Here is a 23,724-nt window from a genome sequence, read left to right on the forward strand (position 1 = left end):
CAGTGTGAGTAGGGCCAAGCAAGTCCTCTTGAGGCTGATTTTCCAGCAGAGGATCAGTAAACAATGCCTGTTGTTGTTGTTGTTGTTATTATTGTGTGCTTATATATGTATATAAACATGGGTATGTGTTTGTGAGTTCGTGTGTATATTCATATGTATGTGTGTGTGTATGGATGAATACCATTGTGTGTGTTTTCAAATCTGCATAAATACTACATATTTGTGTGTGTACATGTGTACATGTTTGTTTTAGTGTGCATGTATGTACATGTGTATGCATGGATACTACTGTGTGTTACATGTGTGTATGTTTGTGCATATGTGGTATGCATATAAATGTGTGCATGTTTGAGTGCGGCGTGTGTATGTGTAGATACTTCTGTGTTCAAGTGGAGTTCAGAAGATAACCTCAGGTCAGTCCTCATCTTCCACTCATCTGAGGAAGGGTCTCTTTGTTGTTTGCTGCTGTGTACATCAGGCTACCTGGCCCATGACCTCTCGGAGTTTCTCTTATCTCTGTCCCCTGCCCCCTCCATCTCAGCATAGGAGTACTGGGATCACAGAAACACACTACTGCACTCAGCTTTATGTGGGTTCTGGGGATTCAAACTTGTGTAGCAAGTGCTTTACCCACTGAACAATCTCCCTCCACCCTGGTCAAGCATCTTAAAACCTATCCCTGGCTTACCTGGCAGCTTTGGTGCTTTGATGGGATAACCCAGTGGGACACCAGGCTGCTGACCCCCAAAGGGTCCGACCCCTGCAAGAACAAAAGTAAATCAAAATCCCAGACCTTGGGGTGGCAGCATCTTCTTAACTCCCTGACAGAAAGTCTACTCTCTGTTCAGATGGAACGCATTCCTCCCGGCTGGCACTCTGGGCCTGTTCTGCCATGGGGACCTCCTTATCTCTTTGTCATCGGTCAGGGATGCACTCCCTAGTGATAGCCAATGCAGAAGCTGAGGGACACATTCCTACACTCATCTGTGTAGACTTTAGTGCACTGCTGGGTATCAGGGTCCATTTTGGATCCGCATTGATGGAGTTTGGGTTAGGACAGTGGTTCTCAACCTTTCTATTGCTGCAATTCTTTGAGTTTCTCATGTTGTGGTGACTCCCCCTCCCTACCATAAAATTATCTCGTTGTTACTTCATAGCCACTATAATCATGCTACTGCTATGAGTTATAATGTAAATAGCTGATACGCAGGGTAGTGGATATATAAGCCCTATGAAATGGCCACTTGACTGCCAAAGGGGTCTCGACCCCCAGGTTGAGAACCTCTCAGTTCAGCGCTCCCCACTGGGGATAGATGGCACTTTGGGCAGAGGCCTGTTTTTGTTTGTGTTTGTTTCTTTGTTTCTTTATTTATTTTTTTTAATTTTTGGAATATGGGTTCTGGGGATTGTGCTTAGGTCCTCATGCCTGTGTGATTAAACTCTTCAACAAACCTTGCAACAAGAGACATGAGGGAGATTGGGCAGGTATGGCTAGGTTTCTGCATATATAGCCCCAGAGTGTCCTCTCAGCTTGGGAAGAGCAGCTTTAACTTACCTGGGATTCCAGCAAAAGCACCACCTCCACCTGCAAAGACAAAGAGCTGCTGCTGTGGCTCAGCACTGAGTGTGCAGGGCACAGAGCACTGGCTCTAGGCTTCCTTTGTTTATGATGGACAAGAGATCTACCATGGAGCCACGCCTCCAGCCCCTCCCTGGGGGATTCTAGGCAGGGGCTCTACCACTGAACTATGTCCCCATCGCCATTCATTCACTAACGATTTCTAAGCAAGCACTCTACTACTGAGCCATACCCCTCAGCGCTCTTTTTACTTTTAACTTAAAAAAACAGTGACCCCACTAAATTGCCCAAGTTGACCTTGAACTTTCAAGCCTCCTGTCTCTGCCTTCTGAATAGCTTGGAATTATAGGCCTGTGCCACTTGGTCAGGCTTACTCTATGGACTTTCTGAATACCATGCTGCCCTTCCTAGCCAGCAGAAGCAAGGCTGGGACATCAGGAGCACCTTCCTGTACCCACAGAGATTCCCAACGAAGCTTAGAATCCCAAGGTATCCCTTACACCCCAGGTCAGAGGGACCTGCAGGCAGGCAGGCAGGCAGGCAGGCAGAAGATCCTAACCTGGCCCCCAGCACAGTTGGTTATACATACCTGGAGCCTTGGCTTTGACTCCTGTGCCAGTGGGAACTCCAGGGAGCACCCCCACACCAGGGAACCGAGCTCCTGAGTGGCAAAGACATGTACAACAAGTAAGGAAGGGGAAACTCTACTTGGCACCCTGTGCCAACCTTAGGTCTATTGACCGATCTATTTCAGTGCTGATGGCCAATTATGGGCATGACTCACAGGGCAAGTAAAATACGGACCAGTTTGTGGGATTTTCTTCTTTTGTGTAGTTCAAGCTTAGAGGATTTGAATTATTAATTAATTAACTAATTAATTAATTAGTGGTGGTGCTGTGAATTGAATCCAGGGCCCCAAATATGCACCATCCCATCATTGGGGGATTCTAGGCAGGGGCTCTACCACTGAGCCACACCCCCAGCCCCTCACTGGGGGATTCTAGGCAGGGGCTCTACCACTGAGCCACACCCCCAGCCCCTCCCTGGGGGATTCTAGGCAGGGGCTCTACCACTGAGCCATGCCCACAATGCTTTTCTTATTTTTGAGACAAAGTCTGGCTAAGCTACCCAGGTTAGACTTGAACTTTTGATTCATCTATCTCAGCCTTCCAAGTATCTTGGGCCACGAGTCCTGGCTGGAAAATCTGAGTTTTAATCCTAACTCAGCTGAGCCTGACCTCAGCCTTGGTGGACCTCTTTGGTAAGTTGTTAGAGATCCGTCATGACCACGCTTAGGAGAAAAGGCACAGAGAGATCTATAGCCACACTGCCTTGAACGTGTCTGATCTCAGAAGCAGGATCCAGGCTAGTTAATACTTGGATGGGAGGAAGTGTGGAGAGGCACATCCCATGTGACATGCTTCTCAGTGGCTACCCTATGACTCTCTGCAGACTCTTCCTCCTCTCTTGCCTCTCCTGGGGCTTGGCTGCCTCAACCAGGAAGGAAGGGGTGCCCTGTCAGCAAATCCCTGAAATCTGGGCTTTTGGGGGATTTCAGGAACCTTGTTGGGTGGGGAGGTAGGTTCTGGCCGGGAAAGAAGTGAGGGGAAGTTCTTAGGGGGGTCTTCTGTAGGGCAGACTTTCTGGGCGTGCCTACCCTTGGTGACTCAGGGCTTTTGGGAAAAAGCTGGCTACACTAGGGACTCCATCTGTCCTCTGAGGATTGGCTTTATAAAGGCTGTGATGAGAGTGCTGGCCTGGGGTGAGGGATTGGGCGAGGCTGGGGAAAGCTGACCTTTGTTGCCAAGGACCTAATGTCCATTAAGTTGAACTTGGACACTTAGGGAAACAGCCACTGGCCTCAGCTGGCCTTAGCTTTAGGAGGAGAGAGAGGAGAGGGTACCAATTTCTCTGTCTCTGTCTCTGTCTCTCAGACAGAGTTCCATGTAGTTCAGGCTGGCTTAAAACTTGCTATGTAGCCAAGGATGACCCTGAACTCTGTATCCCTCTGTCTTTATCTCCCAAGTGCTAGCGTTACAAGAGTGCATCACCAAGTCTGGTTTATGAAGTGCTGGGGATGGAGCCCAGGCTTCATTGTGTGCTAGGCAAGCGCTCTGCCAACTGAAATATGTCCCCAACCTACTCGTTAAAAATTATTTTGGTTTTATGTGTATGGGTGTTTCGCTTGCATGTCTGTCTGTCTGTATACTGCATGCATGCCTGGTGCCCTTGGAGGACAGAAGAATTGTAGATGGTTGTGAGCCTCCATGTGCTTACCAAGAATTGAACCCATGTCCTCCGGAAGAACAGCCTGTGCTCTTAATTACTGAGCCATCTTTTTAGCCCCACTCTTTGTTCTTGTTTTTGTTCTTTGAAGTAAGGGCTCATTATGTATCCCAGGCTGGCCTCAAGCTTAAGCTCCTTGTGCCTCAGCCTTCAAAGTGCTGGGATTAAAGGCATGTGCCACCACACCCGGTTTATGTGATGCTGGGGATGGAACCCATGCTAGGTAGGCACTCTATCAACTGCGTTATGTCCCAGCCCGTCCTTCTTGTCCTCACCTGTTCCTGGGAGCACTCCGCCTGGGTATACACCTGGAAGACCAACACCTGGAGGCAAGAGAGCAAGAAACCTTAGCAGAGGTGTCACGGCACCAGACCTCGGCAACAGCTATCCTGGCCCTGCATTCCATGGTCCCCACTGGGGTGGCTAGGGATAGACAGAGCAGGCCCACAGCACTCTCTGTTCTGTTAGAGAGCCTGCAGATCCTTCAGAGCACTGATTTCACTGTCTTCTGGAGCCCAGAGCCTGTTTACACAGCCTAGCCAGCCCACCTCATGTCCAAAGGCTTCCAGATGTTTGCCTTTTCGTTAACCTGAAGTCACTTCCTAAAGAGCGTAGGGCCAAATGAGCACCAGATGGGGGTGCCTCAGGATGTTGGGCCCACCTCCAGCTCTACCGGGAACAGCTGTGGGCCGTCCTGCTCTGACTCAACATTTAAAACCTCAGTTTCCCCATCTGTGATCCAGAGCCTGTCTGGGAGGTCTCTCTCTCTCTCTCTCTCTTTTTTTTTTTTTGTTTTTTTGCTCCAAGAGCATAGAAATTTCTAGATGTCAGGTCAAGTCACTCAGCCTTATTGCCCAATCACAGGTCTGTTGCTTTGGATCCGGCATGTACTTTTCCCTTCATCCTCCAGTGTGTTGGAGAGGGGAGGGCTGTGACCTCTACAGACTCCTTGACCTCTGACCTCTCCTCCCTGACCTCTAACCTCTATCCCCCACAGATTCTTCACTGACCAGGAACTTTCCCAGGCTTTCCTCCAGCTCCGATGCCAGCTCCGACTTGGGGCACCACAGCACCTGGACAGAAGGGATTATAGCGTTGAGTCCACCCAGGTCTACTGGCACCACTTCCACGCGCTCAGGTCTAGTCACCATACCTGTCGAGACTCCTAAGCCACCGATGCCACCAATACCACCACCAACACCGCCAGGGACTCCGCCAACTCCAACACCACCAGGGACTCCGCCAACTCCAACACCACCAGGGACTCCACCAACGCCAACACCACCTGGAACTCCGCCAACGCCAACACCACCTGGAACTCCGCCAATGCCACCAAGCCCAGCTCCTGCGAAGTCAGGAGCAGGAAAGTTCAGGGGTCAGATAAGAAGTGTGTACTGAGGGGCAGGTGTTAGGGTCTGGTCCTGTTACCAAGCCACTTCAAGATTGGGTACAATTAGCCACCCTCATTATCTCTCCAGGGAGGAGGATTCTCTACAGCCCCCTCCCCCCTGTCTTTATCTCCTAGGTCTGGAGGTCTTGGAAAGCCAGAGGACCACTCACCAGCTTTGGCGGCAGCTTTATAAGCCGCAGCAGCCCCTGCTGCTCCCCCGGGCACCAGAGCTCCTGCCCCTGGGAAGGTGCCTGCAGGAAAGGCCCCGAGACCTGTGGAGGAGAGTGTCTGTGTGGTTCCCAACTGCCATGCTCAGCTGGAGTTGCTGAGCCTCAGCACAGCCTGGACCCCTTCACCCAGGAATGGGATTCAAGATTCTGTGTCCTTTGAAGGTGTTTGTTGTCACCTGGTGTGTCCTGCTTACCAGGATGGGAGCACATGTCAGAGCAGTGGTTCTCAACCTGTGGGTCGCGACCCCTTTGGGGGGGGGTTTGAACAACCCTTTCCCAGGGATTACCAAAGACATGGGAAAACACAGATAGTTACATTATGATCCACAAGAACAGTAAAATTACAGTTCTGAAGTAACAATGAAAATGATTTTAAGGTTGGGGGTCACCACACCATGAGGAACTGTATTAAAGGGTCACTGCATTAGGAAGGTTGAGAACCACTGTGTTAGAGGCTGTCTATGCCTAACAAAACCGTTCAGCCTGACAAAACTGTGTGAATCTTTTAGTTTTCAAGACAAAGTCTGGATATATGTGTAGTCCAGGCTGGCCTGGAAATCACTATGTAGCTGAGGCTAACCTTGAACCACTTTATCTTCCACCTACCAAATATTGGGTTCATGGGTACTTCAGTGCTGGGGATGGAAGCCAGAAGAGGCAAATTTTTATCTATATCTACATCTATATCCACATATGTATGTAAGTATATATATGTAAGTATAATATATATATACACACACATATATATGTATACACACACACATATATATATATATACATACATACATACACACACACACACACACACACACACACACACATATATATATATATATATGCATTGGAGACAAGATCTCATTATATAATTTTAGCTGCTGGAAATTGCTATGTAGACTAGGTGGACCTTGAACTCACAGAGATCTTTCTGCCTCTGTCTCCTGAGTGCTAAGATTAAAGGTGTCTGCTACCATGTCCAGCCTCAATATTTTTTTTTTTTTGAGACAAAGTCTATATGCCCGGTTGGTCTGGAACTTCCTATATAGCCCAGGATAGCCTTGATCCTCATAGTATTAGGCCTTACACCCAAACACTGGTATATTCCTGGCATGTACCACCACCATTTATGGTTCCTTTTCTGGTGGGCAGATCCACCCCTGGGTGCCCTTGGGAGATGTCTCTATCCAGTCTCATCTCTATTTTACAACTGTCCCCTGGGTAGCTTCTTAGGAGCGGCTGACATTGGTGTCATCCCTCATTCGTGCCGTCATTAACACTTGGCTCAAACTCTGGGCCTGCCTGCTGTTTATCCCAGGCTGATGCCCTAGGCTGGGGTGAGGACCTGGTGTGATGCTCAGTTGTTCACACTAACCTGCCCCCGGGCCAGCACCTCCAAGTCCTCCAGGACCTGTGGAAGAGAGAGATGAAGAGAAATAGGTGTGCGGGTTTCATACCTGGGCTCCTTGTGAGAAGGGTGTCATCATGCAGTGGGTGTCTAGGCTGCCCCCTACTATCTTTGGCATTGTGGTGGAGGGCATACGATCCTGACAAATCTGCGCCATGAGCTAGTGATCAGATACTATAGGTGGAGCTGACATAGTATTCTCTAACAAATATGATTAGCCTGTGTGTCTCCCAGGAGGCCTGGCAGTGGCCAGGACCCAGCTGGCTTTCTATAATGGCAGATGTTATCTGCAGGCAAACCCACATTCCTTCCAGGCCAGCCTTGCTCCCACTGGAGCCCAGAAGAGGTGAGTTCTTATCTATATCTATACCAGCCCAGGCATCTTCTCTGCTCCCTTGATGGTATGCTCTGATGCAGACCCCTCCCCTCCAACTGGATTTGTAAGTGCCCACCCTGCTTTTTTTTTTTTTTTTTTTTTTTGAGACAGGGTCTCATGTAGCCCAGGCTTGACTCAAACCTGCTGTGTAACTGAGGTTGACTTTGAACTTCTGATCCTCCTGCCTCTACCTTCCAAATGGTGGGTTTTCAGGCAGTTCCCAGGAAGTCCAGTTTACATGGTCCTCGGGTTGGAGCTAAGGGCTTCATAATGTTAGGTAAGGGGTCTATGAACTGTGCCACCTCCCTGACCCTGAACTTCCTTCCTGTACAACATCTAGCTACCCTTCTGTCAGGAATCCTCCTTGCTCAGACTCATGAGGAGCCAAATGGATCCCTCTGGCTCTCTCCTTCCCACATCTGGGGCTGATCATTCCTTCTCCTCCTCCAGGAGACATTCCATGTCCTTGGCCTTGACCGATGGGCCCAGTTAGGTTGGAGTTTTGGAGGATTGCCTTGGCAGGTTTGTTTCCAATTATGGGAGAACTATCTCTTGCCAGCACCAGCTCTGGCTGTGGGGTCTACAGTAGGGCAAAGTCCTCTCAGGGGTTCTCCAAGCATAGGGTCTGCTAAGTCCTGATGAGAGGTCTTCCCGGCTCTCCCTGGGATAGCATCTTTCTTCTGACCAGGCTTCCAGACTTGTCCTCTAACTGTGTGAAGGCTGAGCATGTAGCTCAGGAGATACAGTGATCACCACATGTATGCAAGTCTTGGGTTCCATCCCCAGTACCATAATACATATGTATACAAGACTAAGGGAAATGAGGCTGCCTGGATTAATAACTTCCTGGTCTCACCTCCCTGTCCCTCCCCAGTTCTGTCAATAGCTCCTCTCAAGCCGGTCTTGTTTACAGGGCTCATAGAGGGCAGGGGACATGCACAGATCTTTACTGTCCAATGGAGAGGCTGAGAGAACCAGACTGGACAGGAAGTAAAAGAAAGAAGGGGGTGGAGTTTGAGGGCCAGCCTGGTCTCCACTGTTGCTTGCTGCTCTTTATTAACAGTCTTTTAGACTCACCTGCTCCAAACGTTCCCAGAAGTCCGGCACCTGGAGGAGGGAGAGGGAATTAAGGGTTGGAAAACAGCTGGGAGTCCAGGGCCTGACTTGTCTATCTGCTTCTTTTTGGAGTTAGAAGGTTCTAGAGTTCTGTTGCCCCTTGCCTTGGTTTGCGTAGATGAGGGAGTCACCTTCCTCTTGTTGAACCTCAGTTTCCCCATCTTTACTATTCTCTTAAAAATGATAATCTTTAAAAAAGTATTCTTTCTTTCTTTCTTTCTTTCTTTCTTTCTTTCTTTCTTTGAGACAGGGTTTCTCTGTGTAGCCCTGGCCATCTTGGAACTCACTCTGTAGACCAGGCTGGCCTTGAACTCAGATATCCACCTGCCTTTGCCTCCCAAGAGCTGAGATTAAAGGCATATGTCACCATTACTGGCTATTTCTACTTTAAAAAATTAAGTATATTTGCATGTGTCTCTCTGTGTGTATGTGCACATGAGTATAGGCGTCTATGGAGGCCAGAAGTGTCAGATCCCCTGAAGCTGAGTTCCTGGCCACTCTCAGCTGCCTGGTGTAGGTGCTGGGAACCGAACTTGGGTCCTCTGTAAAAGCAGTGTGTGCCCTTTCCCACTAAGCCATTTCTCTAGTCCCTTAAATGAAAAATTTTAAGAGAGTTATATTTTATATGCACGAGTGTTTTGCCTGTATGTATGTATGTGTATCATGTGTGTGTATGGTGCTGGTGGTGGCCAGTAAAGGGAGTCGAATTCCCTGGAACTGGAGTTACAAGTGAACCATTCTGTTCATGCTGGGGACTGAACCCTAGTCCTCTGTAAGATCATGTGTTCTTAATTGCCCAGCCATCTCTCTTGCCACCTGTTTCCTTTTGAGACAGGGTTTCATGCAGCTTTCGCTGGCTTTAAGCTCAGTGTGCAGCCGGGTATGACCTTGAACTCCTGGTCCTCTGGTCTTTTTCTCACGATTGCTAAGAATGCAGGCACGTGCCTCCATGCCTTATTATGTGGTACTGGGGATGGAATCCAGGACGGGATCTGTACATGCTAGGAAGTGTTCTACAAACCAAGCCACAAACCCAGCCTTTTAATCTTATTTCTTATTATTTTTATTTTTGAGAAAGGGTCTAATTATGTAGCCCTAGCTGGACTGTAACTTGCTACGCAGACCAGGCTGGCCTTGAATTTATAAACATCTGCTTGTCTCTGCCTCCCAAGTGCTAGGGTTAGAGGCATGTGCTAACTTGTCTGGCTCTCCCCATGACTTAGGATCTCACTGTGTAATTCAGGCTGGCCTTGAACATGTATTTAGCCCAGACTGGCCTTGAGCTGGTAGCTTTCCTACCTCAGTTTCCATAATACTTAACTCACTCTGTAACCCAGGATAATCTTGAACTTACCTGCTGGCCTCAGTCTCTTGAATGTGCTAGGTTGACAGGCTTGTGCCACTGTGCATGGCTAATATATCCATTTATTTATAGCTTCCCTGATCCCTACCTTTCTGGGGCCACTGAGCTTGTGAGCTGGTAGCACCTACTGTGTGTAACCTGCCAGGGTATCCCATGAGTGCTCATCCCGGCTCCTTCCTGTCCTTGCCCATACCCCTTGTTTGCAGTGGCTGGCCAGCCTGCTGGCCTCCAGCTGGTGCTCTGGGTGTAGGCAGTGCTGGCTCCCAGCTGCCCGGTCCCCCACTGAGAACTCAGGCAGGGAGGGGCCAGCCTACAGCACCCACATGGAGGAATAGCTGCCAGACACCCACCCCCTCTCCCTGGGGATTAATTGTTCCCAAACACGATCTGTATGATGCCTGCACTCCATCGCATCCTGCCTGGGCAGGCCCGGATGTCCCTCTAGTCAGGATGTGGGGAACCTACATTGGGTTATTCATGGTGGCCTAACCAAGCCTGTTACATCCTTCACTCTATCCTGGCACTAAAAGATGACCTTAGGAACTGTACCTAGTAGCACACGCCTGTCATTTTAGCCACTCAAGAAGCTGAGGCAGGAGAATCTAAATTTCAAGGCTTGTCTGGAACATATAGTTCAAAGTCAGCCTGGACAAGTTAGTGAGACCCTGAATCAAAACACAAAATAAGACGGCTCAGTGGGTGAAGGCACTTGCTACTAAGCCCAACAACGTGAGTTCAGTTGTTGGGACCTACATGGTGGAAGAAGAAAATCAGTGCTCAAAACTTATCCTCTGACCTCTACAGGCACACTGTGGTGCATGCGTACCAGACCCATAATAAAGAAATATACGAAAACCAATAAATCAATGCGATCGTTGAAGAAATGTACAAAGTTGTAGCTCAGTGATAGAGTGCTTGCCTAGCATAGAACAGACTCTCAGTTCCGTCCTTGGCACCCCAAGGAGAATTAACAAGCCATGGGATCTCCAGGCTTTACAAAACTCCCAGCCCCTAGGACCTAGCTTACCCGGATGCCCTGTCCTCTTCCTCCCTTGCTGGCCCTGGCCCTGAAGTTTCACAACTCTCATAGGCTTCAGCGAAGGGGAATCTGCTTCTCACACATTCATTAGTGGTTGGATCATCTGTCATCAGGATTTTGTAAGAGCAGTTGGACATCCAAACTGTCCAGAAGCATGTGACCTTGAAGCCAGGGTGGCAGGCACTGGGTGGGGACGCATGTGCCACATAGAAAGCATCACACATGGGGGAGGGGCAGCAATAGGACTATAATGAAGTTTGTCTCTGTGTGTGTGTGTGTGTGTGTACAGGGTTTCCAACATGCTACACAAGTGCTCTACTCCTGAGCCATGCATGCTTCTGGATACTCACTAAGGGATTGCAGGTGATCAACTATTACTGAGCCACGCCCCCAGCCCCTCCCTGGGGAATTCTAGGCAGGGGCTCTACCACTGAGCCACGCCCCCAGCCCCTCACTGGGAGGTTCTAGGCAGGGGCTCTACCACTGAGCCATGGCCCCAGCCCCTCCCTGGGGGATTCTAGGCAGGGGCTCTACCACTGAGCCACGCCCCCAGCCCCTCCCTGGGGAATTCTAGGCAGGGGCTCTACCACTGAGCCACGCCCCCAGCCCCTCACTGGGGGATTCTAGGCAGGGGCTCTACCACTGAGCCACGCCCCCAGCCCCTCCCTGGGGGATTCTAGGCAGGGGCTCTACCACTGAGCCACGCCCCCAGCCCCTCCCTGGGGGATTCTAGGCGGGAGTTCTACCATTGAACTGCACCCTAAGTCTTCTTTCTACTTTTTATTCTGTGACAGGGTCTTCCTAGCCATCTGAGGCTGACCTTTCTAACTCAGAACCCTCTCCTGTCTCAGTCTTTTCAGTGGCTAAGATTACAGGTGTGCACTACCAGACCGTGGCCTCCACCTGCTTCTTAACCAACAGTGTTTCCGGGAGAGACCCCTCCCCCCTTTTGGCACCACTTCAAAGCTGAGTGTGGCTGCTGCTGACCGATTAAAGTAGAAAACTCCATGGTCTGGACTCAGCTGGAAGGAGGCTGGGAAGAGGCAGAAAGATATTCTGGGGCCACGGTCAGGTTCATCTTAGAGTCAAGCTCACATCTGAGTCAGAAGTCAAATGTCTATCTAGATACACCATCTGGGGGCCTTCTACTGTAAAGTGCTACTTTAAAGAGCCATGGGGACCTCCGATTTTGCTTTGCCTGAAGCGTTGGGAGCATTCCAGAGGGCAGTGATCAGGAAGCTGGCACAATAGCCCATGCAGGACACAGCCGTTGAATTATCTTCCATCTTCTCTTGTTGGGCAACTTGGGGCCCGACTCTAGCCTGTTGATACCTGGGGGCTTTTGCTAGCATTAACTCCCTTCCTTTGGCTCCCTGGCCAGCCATGGCTCTGGGAATCCCACCCTCTCCATCTCAGGGACCTTCCCTTGGTGGCTCTTACCTGGCTTAGGTGGTTTTCCTCCAGGTCCCAGAGCTGCAGAGGGAAGAGATGATGAATGGCAGGGAGAAGGTGACCCACCTTTCTCCCCACTGCCTCCCTTTTTTTCTTTGGTATCAGACAGGGTCTCATCATAGCCCCATCTGGCCTCAAATTCACAATATAGCTAAGAGTGACTTTGAACTCCTAAACTTCTTGCTTTCACCTCCCAAGTTTTGGTATCATAGGTACATACTCCCTTCCATCTCTTAGTCCTTTATCCATCCCTTAACCCTGCACCTCTCCGCTCCCCTCAGTAGAAAGTGAGGGCTGCATGTGGGTCTCTTCCCTAAGTGCTAAAGATGTCCAGAGAGTCCTCTTGCTTAGGCATGGAGCTTCCAGGAACCCAGCTCTCCCTCTGGATATTTGGTTAAATGGTGTCTTTTGTGTCTGTTTTGTTCTAAGGCTATGTCTCATGTAGCTCAGGCTGGTCCTGAACTTGCTACGTAGTCAAGGATAACTTTGAACTCTTGGTCCCCCAGCTTCTGCTTTCTAAGTGCTGGGTTGTAGGCATACACCAACATCTCCAGCAATTTCTCAAGGTTGTTGGTTTTTTTGTTTTGTTTTGTTTTGTTTTTTTAACCCCCTCTAAAAGGAGTTAATCTCCAGCCAGCGGGAATGTTGGGGAGGAGATCAAAGAAATATAAAATAGGAAGGGGCCCTCAGGAAAAACGACAAGAGCTCTGAATGGGGCCATCAGGGTCTTGTTTAGAATTGGTTCTCTTTCCCACTGGAGAAACCCATGTAACAAGGACCCTTTAGTTGCTGAGATCTCACCACATCTAATGATGGTGTTAGGGGTGGGTCATGATGATAAACAGATCCTTCCATTGAGGAATTTAGGGTTGGTTTTTGAGCTTACCTCCTCCTCCTCCTCCCAGGCCTCCAATACCAGCCCCTGTTGTGTGGAGAGAGAGAGAGAGAGAGAGAGAGAGAGAGAGAGAGAGAGAGAGAGAGAGAGAGAGAGAAAGAGGGAAGAGAGAGATAAACGATCAATATCCTTCCATATAAGCCACACCCCTCTTCCCACTGCCAAACCCTAGTTGACTTTGGGCAAGTCAACCTCTGTGACCCTCAGTCTCCTTTTCTGTCTTACTGGCTCAACAGTCTTGTGTCGGTTTGTCCTCGGATGGAGCTAGAGAGTCTTCGGATTTCACTTTAGTTATTTTCTTCCCATTTTTCACGTATGTGTCTGGTATGCATGCATACATGTGCAAGTGTGTGCACATACATGCATGCATACATGTGCAAGTGGAGGCCCAAAGCTGATGTCTAGAATCATCCCCCATCACTCCATATTCATTGAGACAGGATGTCTCATCAAACCCAGAGCTCGCTGATATGGCTAGTCTTGCTGGCTAGCTTGCTCAGTGTGATAGGCATTCACTGTAGCGTCCTGTTTATGTGATGCTAGGGATGGAACTCCGGGCTTCACACATGCTATGCAAGCACTCCCCCAGCTGAGCCACAGCTGCAGCTTAGTTGCTCCATTTCTCTCCTCTCAGTCATTTGCCTCCAGTGGGTTGCCAGGAGTGGGATTAATGCTCTGAGGACTGTGAACCTTCCGGTGACAGGAATGTGTGAAGGCGCCAGGCTCCTGACAGCGGAGATTATGCTCCATCTTGTACAATATTTATGCTTTTAAGAGCTGTTCCATCAGCAGCTTGCTTTAGGAAGTAGACTGGGTCTTGCTATGCAGCTCAAGCTGGCTTCGAACTCCTGACTTTATTATTATTATTATTATTTTTTTTTGAGACAGGGTTTCTCTGTATAGCCCTGGCTGTCCTAGAACTCACTTTGTAGACCAGGCTGGCCTCAAACTCAGAAATCCGCCTGCCTCTGCCTCCCGAGTGCTGGGATTAAAGGTGGTGCGCCACCACGCCCGGCTCGAACTTCTGACTTTCTATGTCTGCCTTCACATCTAGCTCTGCTAATTGCATTTTTTTTTTTTTTTTTTGGCATGGTCTCATACACCCTAGGCTGGCCAGAGCTCTCTCTATAGCCAAGGATGGACCCTGAATGTCTGTCCTCTTTGCCTATACCTCCTTGTGCTAGGATTGCAAGCATGCACCACCACACCTGGTTTATGCAGAGTTGGGGATGGGACCCACACAGGGTTTCACACATGCTAGGCAGAGACTTTAGAAATTAAGCCACATTCCCAACCTGGCTAATGCTTGGGAAAGTGGACCTGACTTGCATGTTCTTGGTGGTAGAAATTTAAATGTTAAAACATCTCTGGCCGATGAAATAGCTCAGTGGGCAAAGGCACTTGCTGCCAAGTCTAACAGTTTGAGTTCTGTTCCTAGGACCCACATGGTGGTAGGAAAGATCTGATTCCCCAAGCTTGTCCTCTGGAGCTGGGCATGGTGGTGCATGCTTTTAATTCCAGCACTTCAGAGGCAGAGGCAAGTGGATCTCTGTGAGTTCCAGGCCAGCCAGGGATAGATACATAGTGAGACTGTCTCAGCAAACACAACAAATTAGAAAGAAAGAACCAAACAAAAATGTTATCCCCTGACCTCCACATGCAAGCTCTAAAAATAAATGGAAAAATGTTTAAAAATGGGGCTGGTGAGATGGCTCAGTGTTTAAGAGCACTGACTGCTCTTCAGAAGGTCCTGAGTTCAAATCCCAGCAACCACATGGTGACTCACCACTATCCATAATGAGATCTGATGCCGTCTTCTGGAATGTCTGAAGACAGCTACAGTGTACTTATGTATAATAATAAATAAATCTTTGGGCTGGTGCAAACAGGCCGGAGTGAGCGGGGCTGACCAGAGCAAGTGGGGCCAACTGGAGCAAGCAGAGGCCCTAAATTCAATTCCCGGCAACCACATGAAGGCTCACAACCATCTATATAGCTACAGTGTACTCATATCTATATAATAAATAAATAAATCTCTAAAAAATGTTTTAAAATATTCTATTTCTCATGAACAGTCCATTCCCATTTGTCATACATAGCTGTGTGGAAACTTTATGCACATTACCTGGATAATAGACTCCACCGGGAACTCCACCAGGAAGTCCGCCAGGCACAGCTCCTGGAACCCCTAAAAGGAAGGAAGTAGATTCTTTGGTTAGTCAGGTTTATCAAACATGTTTTAATGAAGGTATTAATAATGATTGTGGTATTGTTTGTCTATAAATTAGTGTCTGTGGACAAACAACTTCTATTTACATTTTTTTTGTTCCTTTTGTGTTGTTTGTATGCTTAGAAGCATGCTCCTACTAAGCCACGCCCCCAGCCCCTCCCTGGGGGATTCTGGGAAGGGGCTCTACCATTGAGCCATGCCCCCAGCCCCTCACTGGGGAAATTCCAGGCAGGGGCTCTACCACTGAGCCACACCCCCAGCCCATCACTGGGGGATTCTGGAAAGATATTCTACCACTGAATCATGCCCCAGTTCTTGGTTTATTGAAACAAGGTCTCACTGTGCATAATTCAGAGTGGTATTGACCTTGTAAACACCCCCAACTCCCCACTGCACAGACTCCTGAGTAGCTGGAATCATGGGCATGAACTACCACACCTAGCTTTGCATTTTCTCACTCTTCTCAAAGTGTCTCAATGAAGTCAGAAGGGAAGAGATTCTCAATGAAGTCCCAGCACACTTGAAATCAGGCCCAGAGAGGTTAAGGGAAGTGGCTGGGGCCACACAGCTGGATAAACACGAAGCCTGGAATGAACCCGGGCTCCTTCTCTGGGCAGGAGGCTTAACACTGTTGCAGAGAGGGGTCCCTGCCTGTGGCTGTGGCTGGTCTCTGGGGAAGGGACTCTACTTACCTGTTCTGCCCACTGACTTCTCTCAGAACTGGGCAGCCTGGCTGTAGCCAGTTCTAAGAGGGCAGGCTGGGCCATTAGGAGATGTGCTTCTGCCTGACATCAGCCATTCTCATTCTGATATGATAGTGTGAGGAGGTTTGTGTCCCAGGCCCCTGGGCAGCTTTTTTTGGGTGGGGTTCTGGTCATCTGACCCAGCGCTGTTTTGGGAGGGGCCAGGGACTGGAGGGGGTGGGAACACCATGAATGAGCAAATCAAGTAGTTTCCTGAGGAACAGTTAACTCTAAGCCAAGGTCACCAGTTCAGTCCCCCGAGGGTCAGCCAAAGATCTCATTGGAGAATATTACAGATGCTGGCCCGAGAGCTGTTGTCATGGCAACAAATAGAGACTCCTATACTGAATCATGACCTCTAACCTTGGCAAGTCACCTTGTCATCATGGCCCAGCTCTGCTTTGCAGAAGGGAGCCCGAAAGTCACATGGTGGGGGAACACAAGGTGGGTGCCAGGCAGTCACGTAGCTTGGCAGTGGGTCCAAGGAGACCTCTCAGCCAGATGTCTGTATGTCTGGCCTCAGAGACTCAGTGACAATACACAGCTGGGCCTGCCTGGTCGCTGGGCCTTGTCAGCCCAGCAGGGTTGGAAATGTCTGGCTGACATGGGTAGATTGTGCTAAAGTCCTGGCGCCACCACCTCCTGGGGTCTGTGCCCCCCTCCTCTCCTGACCCTCTAGAGACCACATGTCAGGCCCGGATGGTCTGAGCAATCTGTTCAGAGCTTGGGGGATTCAGGGAGGGGTGAATCTGCAGGAAATAAGCCTCCTAGTGCTATCCTGAGCTGCCAAACACACATGGCTCCCAAGCCTTTGATGCTCTCCCTGGCTCTGGCCTCCAGTTCTGAGCTTCATGCTTCCAGGGTGAATTTCTGCCTTTTCCCTTCTGACGTCTCTCCACATCCTTTCCTGTTCTCTCTGTTCTCCAGCCCAAAAGCTGCCTGCTGGGAACAGAATGGTGGGTTGGAAGAGTGAGGGGACCCAGGACGGAGCCCTCTGGCTTCTCTCCTTGCTCCTCGCTGGCTGGGTGATCTCTGCCACCACACCTGTTTTTATTCCAGTGCTGGGAATAAAACCTAGGGCTTGGTGCTTGCTAGGCTGGCACCCTGCCAACTGAGCCCCAGGCCCGGCCAAGCCCCACTCTCCCCCAATGTAGGTGAGATGTTTGCTGCCTTGTATGGGTTGCAAGCATTTAAACAGGAGAGAACAGATCAGGTCATACCCGGCACAGAGAGTAATTGTTAAGAGAAAGTGCCAGTGACTTGGCTAGGATCATGAACACAATAGGTACTTAATAAATGATGAGGGAAGGAGGCAGAGGGATTCTGTCCCTCTCAAGCTCCCTGGGAGAGGGGGTTTGCTGTGAACCCCTCTTCCTGTCTTTTGGAGACTTGCTCTTCGATAACCCCCCCCCCCCAACTAGGCTCCTTCCTGAGGAAGCTGTTACTTTCCTCTCTCCAGCTCCTCCCTCTGCTGTCCACGGCCATGCCCCATAGCCTCGTAACATTGGTCCTCCTCTGCCCCCAAGCCAGGACGCGAGTGACAGATAGCTGGAATGCTGTTTTGAGACTGAATTTCACTATGTAGCCCAAGCTGGTTTTGAACACGAGAGATTCTCCAGCCTCAGCCACTAGAGTGCTGGCCCGGCAGGGGTGTGCCACCTCGCCTGGCTTGAGTTTTTGTTTCCTGGTTTTCTCCTGAGATCACGAAGAAGGCTGAATAATCACGAAGAAGGCTGAATAGCTGCCGTTATCTTGGCTGCCAAACCTGACGATTTGAGTTCAATCCCCAGAATCTGCATGGTGGAGCGGAAGAGCTGACTCCCTATAGCTGTCCTCTGACCACTGCCCCACCATGATATCTAAACAATGAATGTACAAAGAAGAGCAGACTCTGTGGATGGGACATGATGCCCACGTACCTGTAATCACAGTACTCAGAGGTGGAGACCAGGATTGCGAGTCTGAGGTCATGCTGAACTTCATAGACAGTTCAAAGCCAGCCTGGGTTACATATAGGAAGTTCAGGGCTTTCCTGGGTTACACAGGGAGGTTTGGGCTAGCCTGTGCAACATAGCAAGTTCCTCATCTTAAAACCATTTAATGCTCACGGTGACCTCCTCCTCTGGGGGCCTCCTTCCCGCCCTCTCTTGGTAGCAGCAGTGTCTCCTACCCAGAACGACCCCGCCCACCTCCTACCGAGAACGGCCCCGCCCACCCCAGCCCTTCCTTTCTCCGTCTGTGCTTGAAGCTTCGTCCTACCTTCTCTCAGCCCGCCAAGGCTCCTCCTGCCTTCCATGCACAGCCGGCCACAAGCAGCTGGCTTGGAACACGCTTGCGTCTTGTTTTATGTGGGTCTGGCTCGTTCCTCTGGCTAGCCTGGGGCGGATCTTGTCTTTCACATGTGAGAATCATGACCTTAGCCTTGTAGGGATCAGAACAGTCCTCTGGCTTGGGCTAGAACCCCTGAAAACATCCCTTAGTTCTCTGCCTGGAAGCTCTCTGGAATGGGGGACTCATCAGCCCTCATTTTGTCTGTGTGGTCTCCACAGGGCTTCCTCCTGGATGGCAGCCTACTTCTCAGTCTCTCGGATTGTTTTCTCTGTTTTGACTTCCTCTCTTCTTTCCTCTCCCCTTTCCTTCCCTCCTTTTCCCTCCTCTTCCCTAACTCCCCTCCCCTCCTGTCCCACAACTCCCCTCCCCTCCCCTCCCCTTCCCTCCCCTCCCCTCCCCTCCCCTCCCCTCCCCTCCCCTCCCCTCCCCTCTTCTAACTCTCCTATCCTCCCCTCCTCTTTTCTTCTTTTTCCTTTCCAACACAGGGTCTTTCTTTGTAGCCCAGGCTAGTTTCTTGAACTCTTTAGGTAGCTCAGGCTAGATTTGTCCTGCTAATTACAGGCCTGTATCCCCATGTCCAGTTGAACTTGACTTTCTCTCAAGAGGGACCTCAGATATGCTCAGATTCCCTGGAGTACCCTCCCTGGGACCTCTCCTCTCCTGTCACCTGTTATGTACCATCCACATCTGACAGAGGGAATCAAGCCTTAGAAACTGGGCTGGGGAGGTCAGAAATGGTTATGAGCACTGATAATCCCAGCACTTGGAAGGCAGAGGCAGGAGGATTGCTGCAAGTCTGAGAGGCTAATATCTCCTACATACACCATGTTCTATCTAGGACAGCCAGAGCTATATATTTGAGACCCCAAAAGGAAAGTGTGTTTTAACCTTAGGAAATTAGAGCCAGGTTCAGTGGCTTACAGCTGTAATCCCAGCATTCAGGAAGTGGAAGGATCAGGAGTTCAAGGTCTCTCTCAGCCACATAGTGAGTTCGAGACCAACTAGGGCTATATGAAACTCCATCTCAACAAAGCAAAGCAAACACACAAACAAAATACAAATAGAAAGAAAAAGAAAAATCTCTACCTTAGAGGCTGGGCACACAGCTCAGAGGTAGAAGACTTGCCTAGTATACCCCAGGGCCATAGGTTCAGCCTCAGCACCACAAATAAACAATAATATATAAGGAACAAAACCTTAGAAAAATCAAAGATAGGAACGAATTCCAAGGACTCTCAGCTCCCTGGCAAACTGCAAGAGAGTCTGTCACTTTACAATTTCCATGTCCCATGGTCATCTCAGTGGCTATATTTTATATTACGCTATCATATTACATTATCATCTCAGCAGCAGCTGCTATCAAGTGGCTACTGCTTCCCTTGTCCCCAAACTCCGCTGATTCTTAGGGGGCTGGGCCCTAAGAAGTAGGAATGTTCCTTTCTTCTTGCAGGCCAGGGAAACCTAGAGTCAGCCCGATGAAGCGCCTTAGCATGGTATCTACATTTGACCTCGGATTTGCTGCCAGGAGGTTCAAAGACCACAGGGAGCGGGGCCAAGCGAGAGTCCAGTGGGGCAGCCTGGATTGAGCAGATAAAGCCTCACCGAGCTGTTTGTTTCGTGCACAGAGCAGGCTGCCAGGCGCTTTTCAAAAGCTAGCCGTGCTCCCGTGGGTGGGCGGACCGTTCCTTGCTCCAACAAGACACACAGAGCTGGATCAAGGGACTAACTCTTTGGCTGTGCATCAGAGGTACCTGGGGAGCTGTTAAAACCCAATTCCCTCAGTCAAGAGCCTCCGCAGATCAAATAAAGGAAGAGCTCGTGGGTCACAGCACTGACCCAGGCGACTGGCATGCTCATCGGGGTTGAAATCTGCTGAGATAAACCTTCAGGGAATAAATGACAGGAGGGATATTAAAAACATGTCTGCTGTCAGGGAGATCATTGAACTTAGTTTTATGTCTAATGTGCCCCTCCCTCAACACACACTTTTTTGAAGAAGGAGTTTCATGTAGCCCAGGCTAGCCTACAATTCACTACATAGATGATGGCCTTAAACTCCCAATCCTCCTGTCTCTACATCTCCAAAATGCTAAAACAGGCAAAAGACAGGCATGCTACCATGCCTGATTTTCTTTTTCTTCTGGTGACCTTTTACTTCCTTTTGGGTTGGGGGTGGGTGGGTAGGGTCTCACTACATAGCAGAGGCTGCCTTGGAACCTTACTCTGTAGCACAGTTTCTGGGCCACCATACCTGGCTCATACAACCCTTTTAGCATAGAGGCTGAAGCAAGCCAGTATTCAAAGGAAATGCTATTACTACCTCCGTCGGTGACAAGGAACTGTTACCTATGACATCTTCCTTGTGGGGAGACTAGGCTCCCCTAGGATCAGACAGGTGGGGGACTAGGTAGGTATATGTGACCAGTGGCCAACTCCTCCCAGGACTCTGACCTCTTTGGACTTCAGTGGAGTCTGAACAGATCCTGAAAGGCATCAATTCACATGCCTCTTACTTGAACCCGGTGACTCTGGCCACCTGGGAGAGAGTTGAGATGTCTCGTCATAGGGAATAATGGCAACTGAATATGGAGTGATATCACCCAGGCTGCTAGGGAGAAGGGATTGTTCTGTCTTTAAAGGAAGACTCCGCCCCAGGGCAGTATCTTCCTAATATTCCCTGGCACCTCCCCGCAGGGCAGAAAGCTAGTTGATATTAGCTTCCAGAGACAGCCTTAGCCTATCCCAGGCTCTAATTCTGTACCTTTCAAGAACTGGGCTATATAGCCTAGGCTAGCCTTGAACTCCCTATACAGTTAAGCATGACCTTGAACTCCTAATTTTTCTGTTTCCTCCTCCTGAGAGCTGGGACCACAGGCATGAGCCACCACCTCTGGTTTAATGTGGTGCTGGGGATAGAATGCAGAGCTCCGAGCGTGCAAATGAGAACTCTCCTAGGCGAGCCACGCCTCTAGCCTTCTTGTAGATGATACTGAGACAAGATCTCACTATAGCTCAGGCTGCCCTCGACTCAATAGCATCCTGTGTCAGGTGTGGTTTTTCATGCCTAGCTTCAGCTTTCCTACTTGTAAAGATAAACAGTTTCTTTATGATGAACTAGTATAACCATCTAGGGAGAAGGGTGGGCAAATGTTATGAGACCACATCTGGGGCAGGAGGGTCAGGTGACCCAGAGACACTGCTCTTTAATGGGCCCTCCTGTTGGTACCCACAAATCTCAGTCTCGTTCCAGCCCCGGAACTCTTGTTCTACAATAGGCTCCTAGCCCCCAGCAAGTAAGTCTCAAGGGACAGATGCTGTTCTTATTCAGTCTCTGACCACAGCCCTGTCCAACCCCGCCCTGTAGCCTCCTGTCCCCAGTTCAAGTTCAGGTTCCCACGACAATGAGGTCTCTTACGGAAACCAGACCCCAGCAGATGGTTCATAGGTTCACACCTCTTTCCCCACAGCTGGATGCACCTTCTATGTGGGAGCAAACTCCTTCCTCCCCCATAACCCAACGTGCCTGGTCAGGATACATATCAGATGACTAAAAGGATACCTTGAGGCTCAGCCTCTGATACCAGCCATGTCCTGATTGCCAGGAGATGGGCACTTTCCCCAGCTCACGCTCTGGCCTGTATTCCATCTCAGCAAACCCTTATACAGGCATGGACTCGCTCACGCTCACACACACACACACAGTGACGTCCTACACCTGGGCACCAGACGTCTTTAGGACTTTTTTTTTTTTTTTTTTTTTTGAGACAGCCTGATATAGCCCAAATGGCTCACTAGGTAGCCAATGATGTCTTGAATTCCTGATCCTCCGATGACCACCACACAGGTATGTGTCACCACGCCCACCTAGTTTACTCAGAGCTTCGAGAATGTTTAGCATGCCCTCCATCAACGGGGACATCCTCAACACCCCTGGTTGCTCTTGAGATAGGGGTCTGGTTGGCTTTTAACTTACATGTTGGGGTCACAGGTGTGGCTCACCACGCCCAGCTGGGTGTTGGATTTTGGCAGATCCCATCAGACAACTTCACGGTTTGCCTCCCTGTACCTCCATCTGTCTAGGAACGGACTTGTGAACAGACCTTCATACCATCCCAGACACTCTTCCTTCAGGGACATGCTTGGCTAGAACCTCACACTGACACCTGTGCAACATAGTATGAAACACACACACACACGCGTGCACACACACACACACACACACACACACACACACACACACACAGAATCCGAACATCTCCAAGCAAAGACAAACCAGGATTGTCTCTCCCCAGGCTGGTATGTACACAGGTGTGCACAGGTGTGCAAACTGCCACCACCACTGGAAAGCACTCAGGTGACTCAGAGGACCCCTTCGAGCTTGGACAGGAGGTAGGGACCATCCTGACTGGCGGAGTGTAGCTTTGACAGGACCCCTAACACGGAGCTGGCTCCCAAGAGGAGACAGTTCCCAGAACCCTCCCTGTCTCGAGGAGGGGGGATCTGGAGCTGAAGGGCTCATCCATCTCCGGGATTCCCCATCAGTCTTGCCACCTGGCCGGCAGGGTCCCGCAGATTGTGGACAGCGTGGGACCAGCGAGGGGCAGCGTGGGACCGGCGAGGGGCCCCTTACCTCCAGGCTGCGCGGGATGGAGGAGGTTGAGCAAGAGGATCAGCAAGACGCCAGGCTGCGGGACTACCGCTGTCAGACCCGCCATCTCGGGGAGGACTGCCCCAGCCTGCTCTCTGCGCCTCGTTTTATCCCCAAAGCGTAATTGCTGCCTGGTAGGCTGCTGTGAGGGAAGGAGGGAGGGAGAGAGGGCGGGTGAGAGGAGGGCGGGAGGAGGGGGAGCTGGGGGAGGGGGCCGCGGGGGAGGGGGCAATTACGAAAGGCCAGACTTGCAAGCCTCCTAGGCTGAATCTGCCTGGACTATGGGTCTATTTTCCTGCACACGCACACACACACACACACACACACACACACACACACACACACTGACGCGCGCGCGTGCTCTCTTCCCCCCCCCCCAATCGCTTTCCCGCTTTCCCTCTGTAGCTGTTTGCTTGCTCCTGGCCCTGTTCCCGCCAGAAAGTGCAAGGGGGGCCTTTGCCAGGACAGCCCTCTGGAGAGGAAGCAGGAGGGAGGGCCCAGGCAGCCCGGCCAAAAAATCCCAGCCCTAGCCAAGGCTGGAGTAGCCAGGCCCCCGCCCCTCTGCCTGGGCCCCAGGCCCAGTGTGGGGACACAGGCCAGCTGTCCCGCGCCTCAGCTCCCACCCTGGTCTTGCAGACACCCCG

General features: G+C 50.3%; 1 protein-coding gene across 4 annotated transcripts in view; it reads right to left on the reverse strand.

The window, feature by feature from the left end:
• Positions 1-23,444, reverse strand: part of Eln (elastin) — a 45,198-nt gene extending 21,754 nt beyond the window's left edge. For all 4 annotated transcript variants that reach the window (XM_085837254.1, XM_021163395.3, XM_085837253.1 and 1 more), the window contains exons 1-13: positions 23,063-23,444; positions 15,254-15,316; positions 13,120-13,155; positions 12,222-12,254; positions 8,341-8,370; positions 6,855-6,890; positions 5,426-5,527; positions 5,019-5,210; positions 4,876-4,938; positions 4,141-4,188; positions 2,169-2,240; positions 1,556-1,585; positions 689-760 (exon numbers count right to left, since the gene is read on the reverse strand). In XM_085837254.1, coding sequence (XP_085693380.1) covers positions 689-760; positions 1,556-1,585; positions 2,169-2,240; positions 4,141-4,188; positions 4,876-4,938; positions 5,019-5,210; positions 5,426-5,527; positions 6,855-6,890; positions 8,341-8,370; positions 12,222-12,254; positions 13,120-13,155; positions 15,254-15,316; positions 23,063-23,147 — 862 coding nt within the window. In that variant the 5' untranslated portion in view covers positions 23,148-23,444. The remainder of the gene's footprint in view (positions 1-688; positions 761-1,555; positions 1,586-2,168; positions 2,241-4,140; positions 4,189-4,875; positions 4,939-5,018; positions 5,211-5,425; positions 5,528-6,854; positions 6,891-8,340; positions 8,371-12,221; positions 12,255-13,119; positions 13,156-15,253; positions 15,317-23,062) is intronic.
• Between the last annotated feature and the right edge of the window lie 280 nt (positions 23,445-23,724).

This window comes from Mus caroli, unplaced genomic scaffold (genome assembly GCF_978045245.1).
Source record: "Mus caroli unplaced genomic scaffold, Mus_caroli_1 scaffold_4, whole genome shotgun sequence".
NCBI classification, from domain to species: Eukaryota; Metazoa; Chordata; class Mammalia; order Rodentia; family Muridae; genus Mus; species Mus caroli.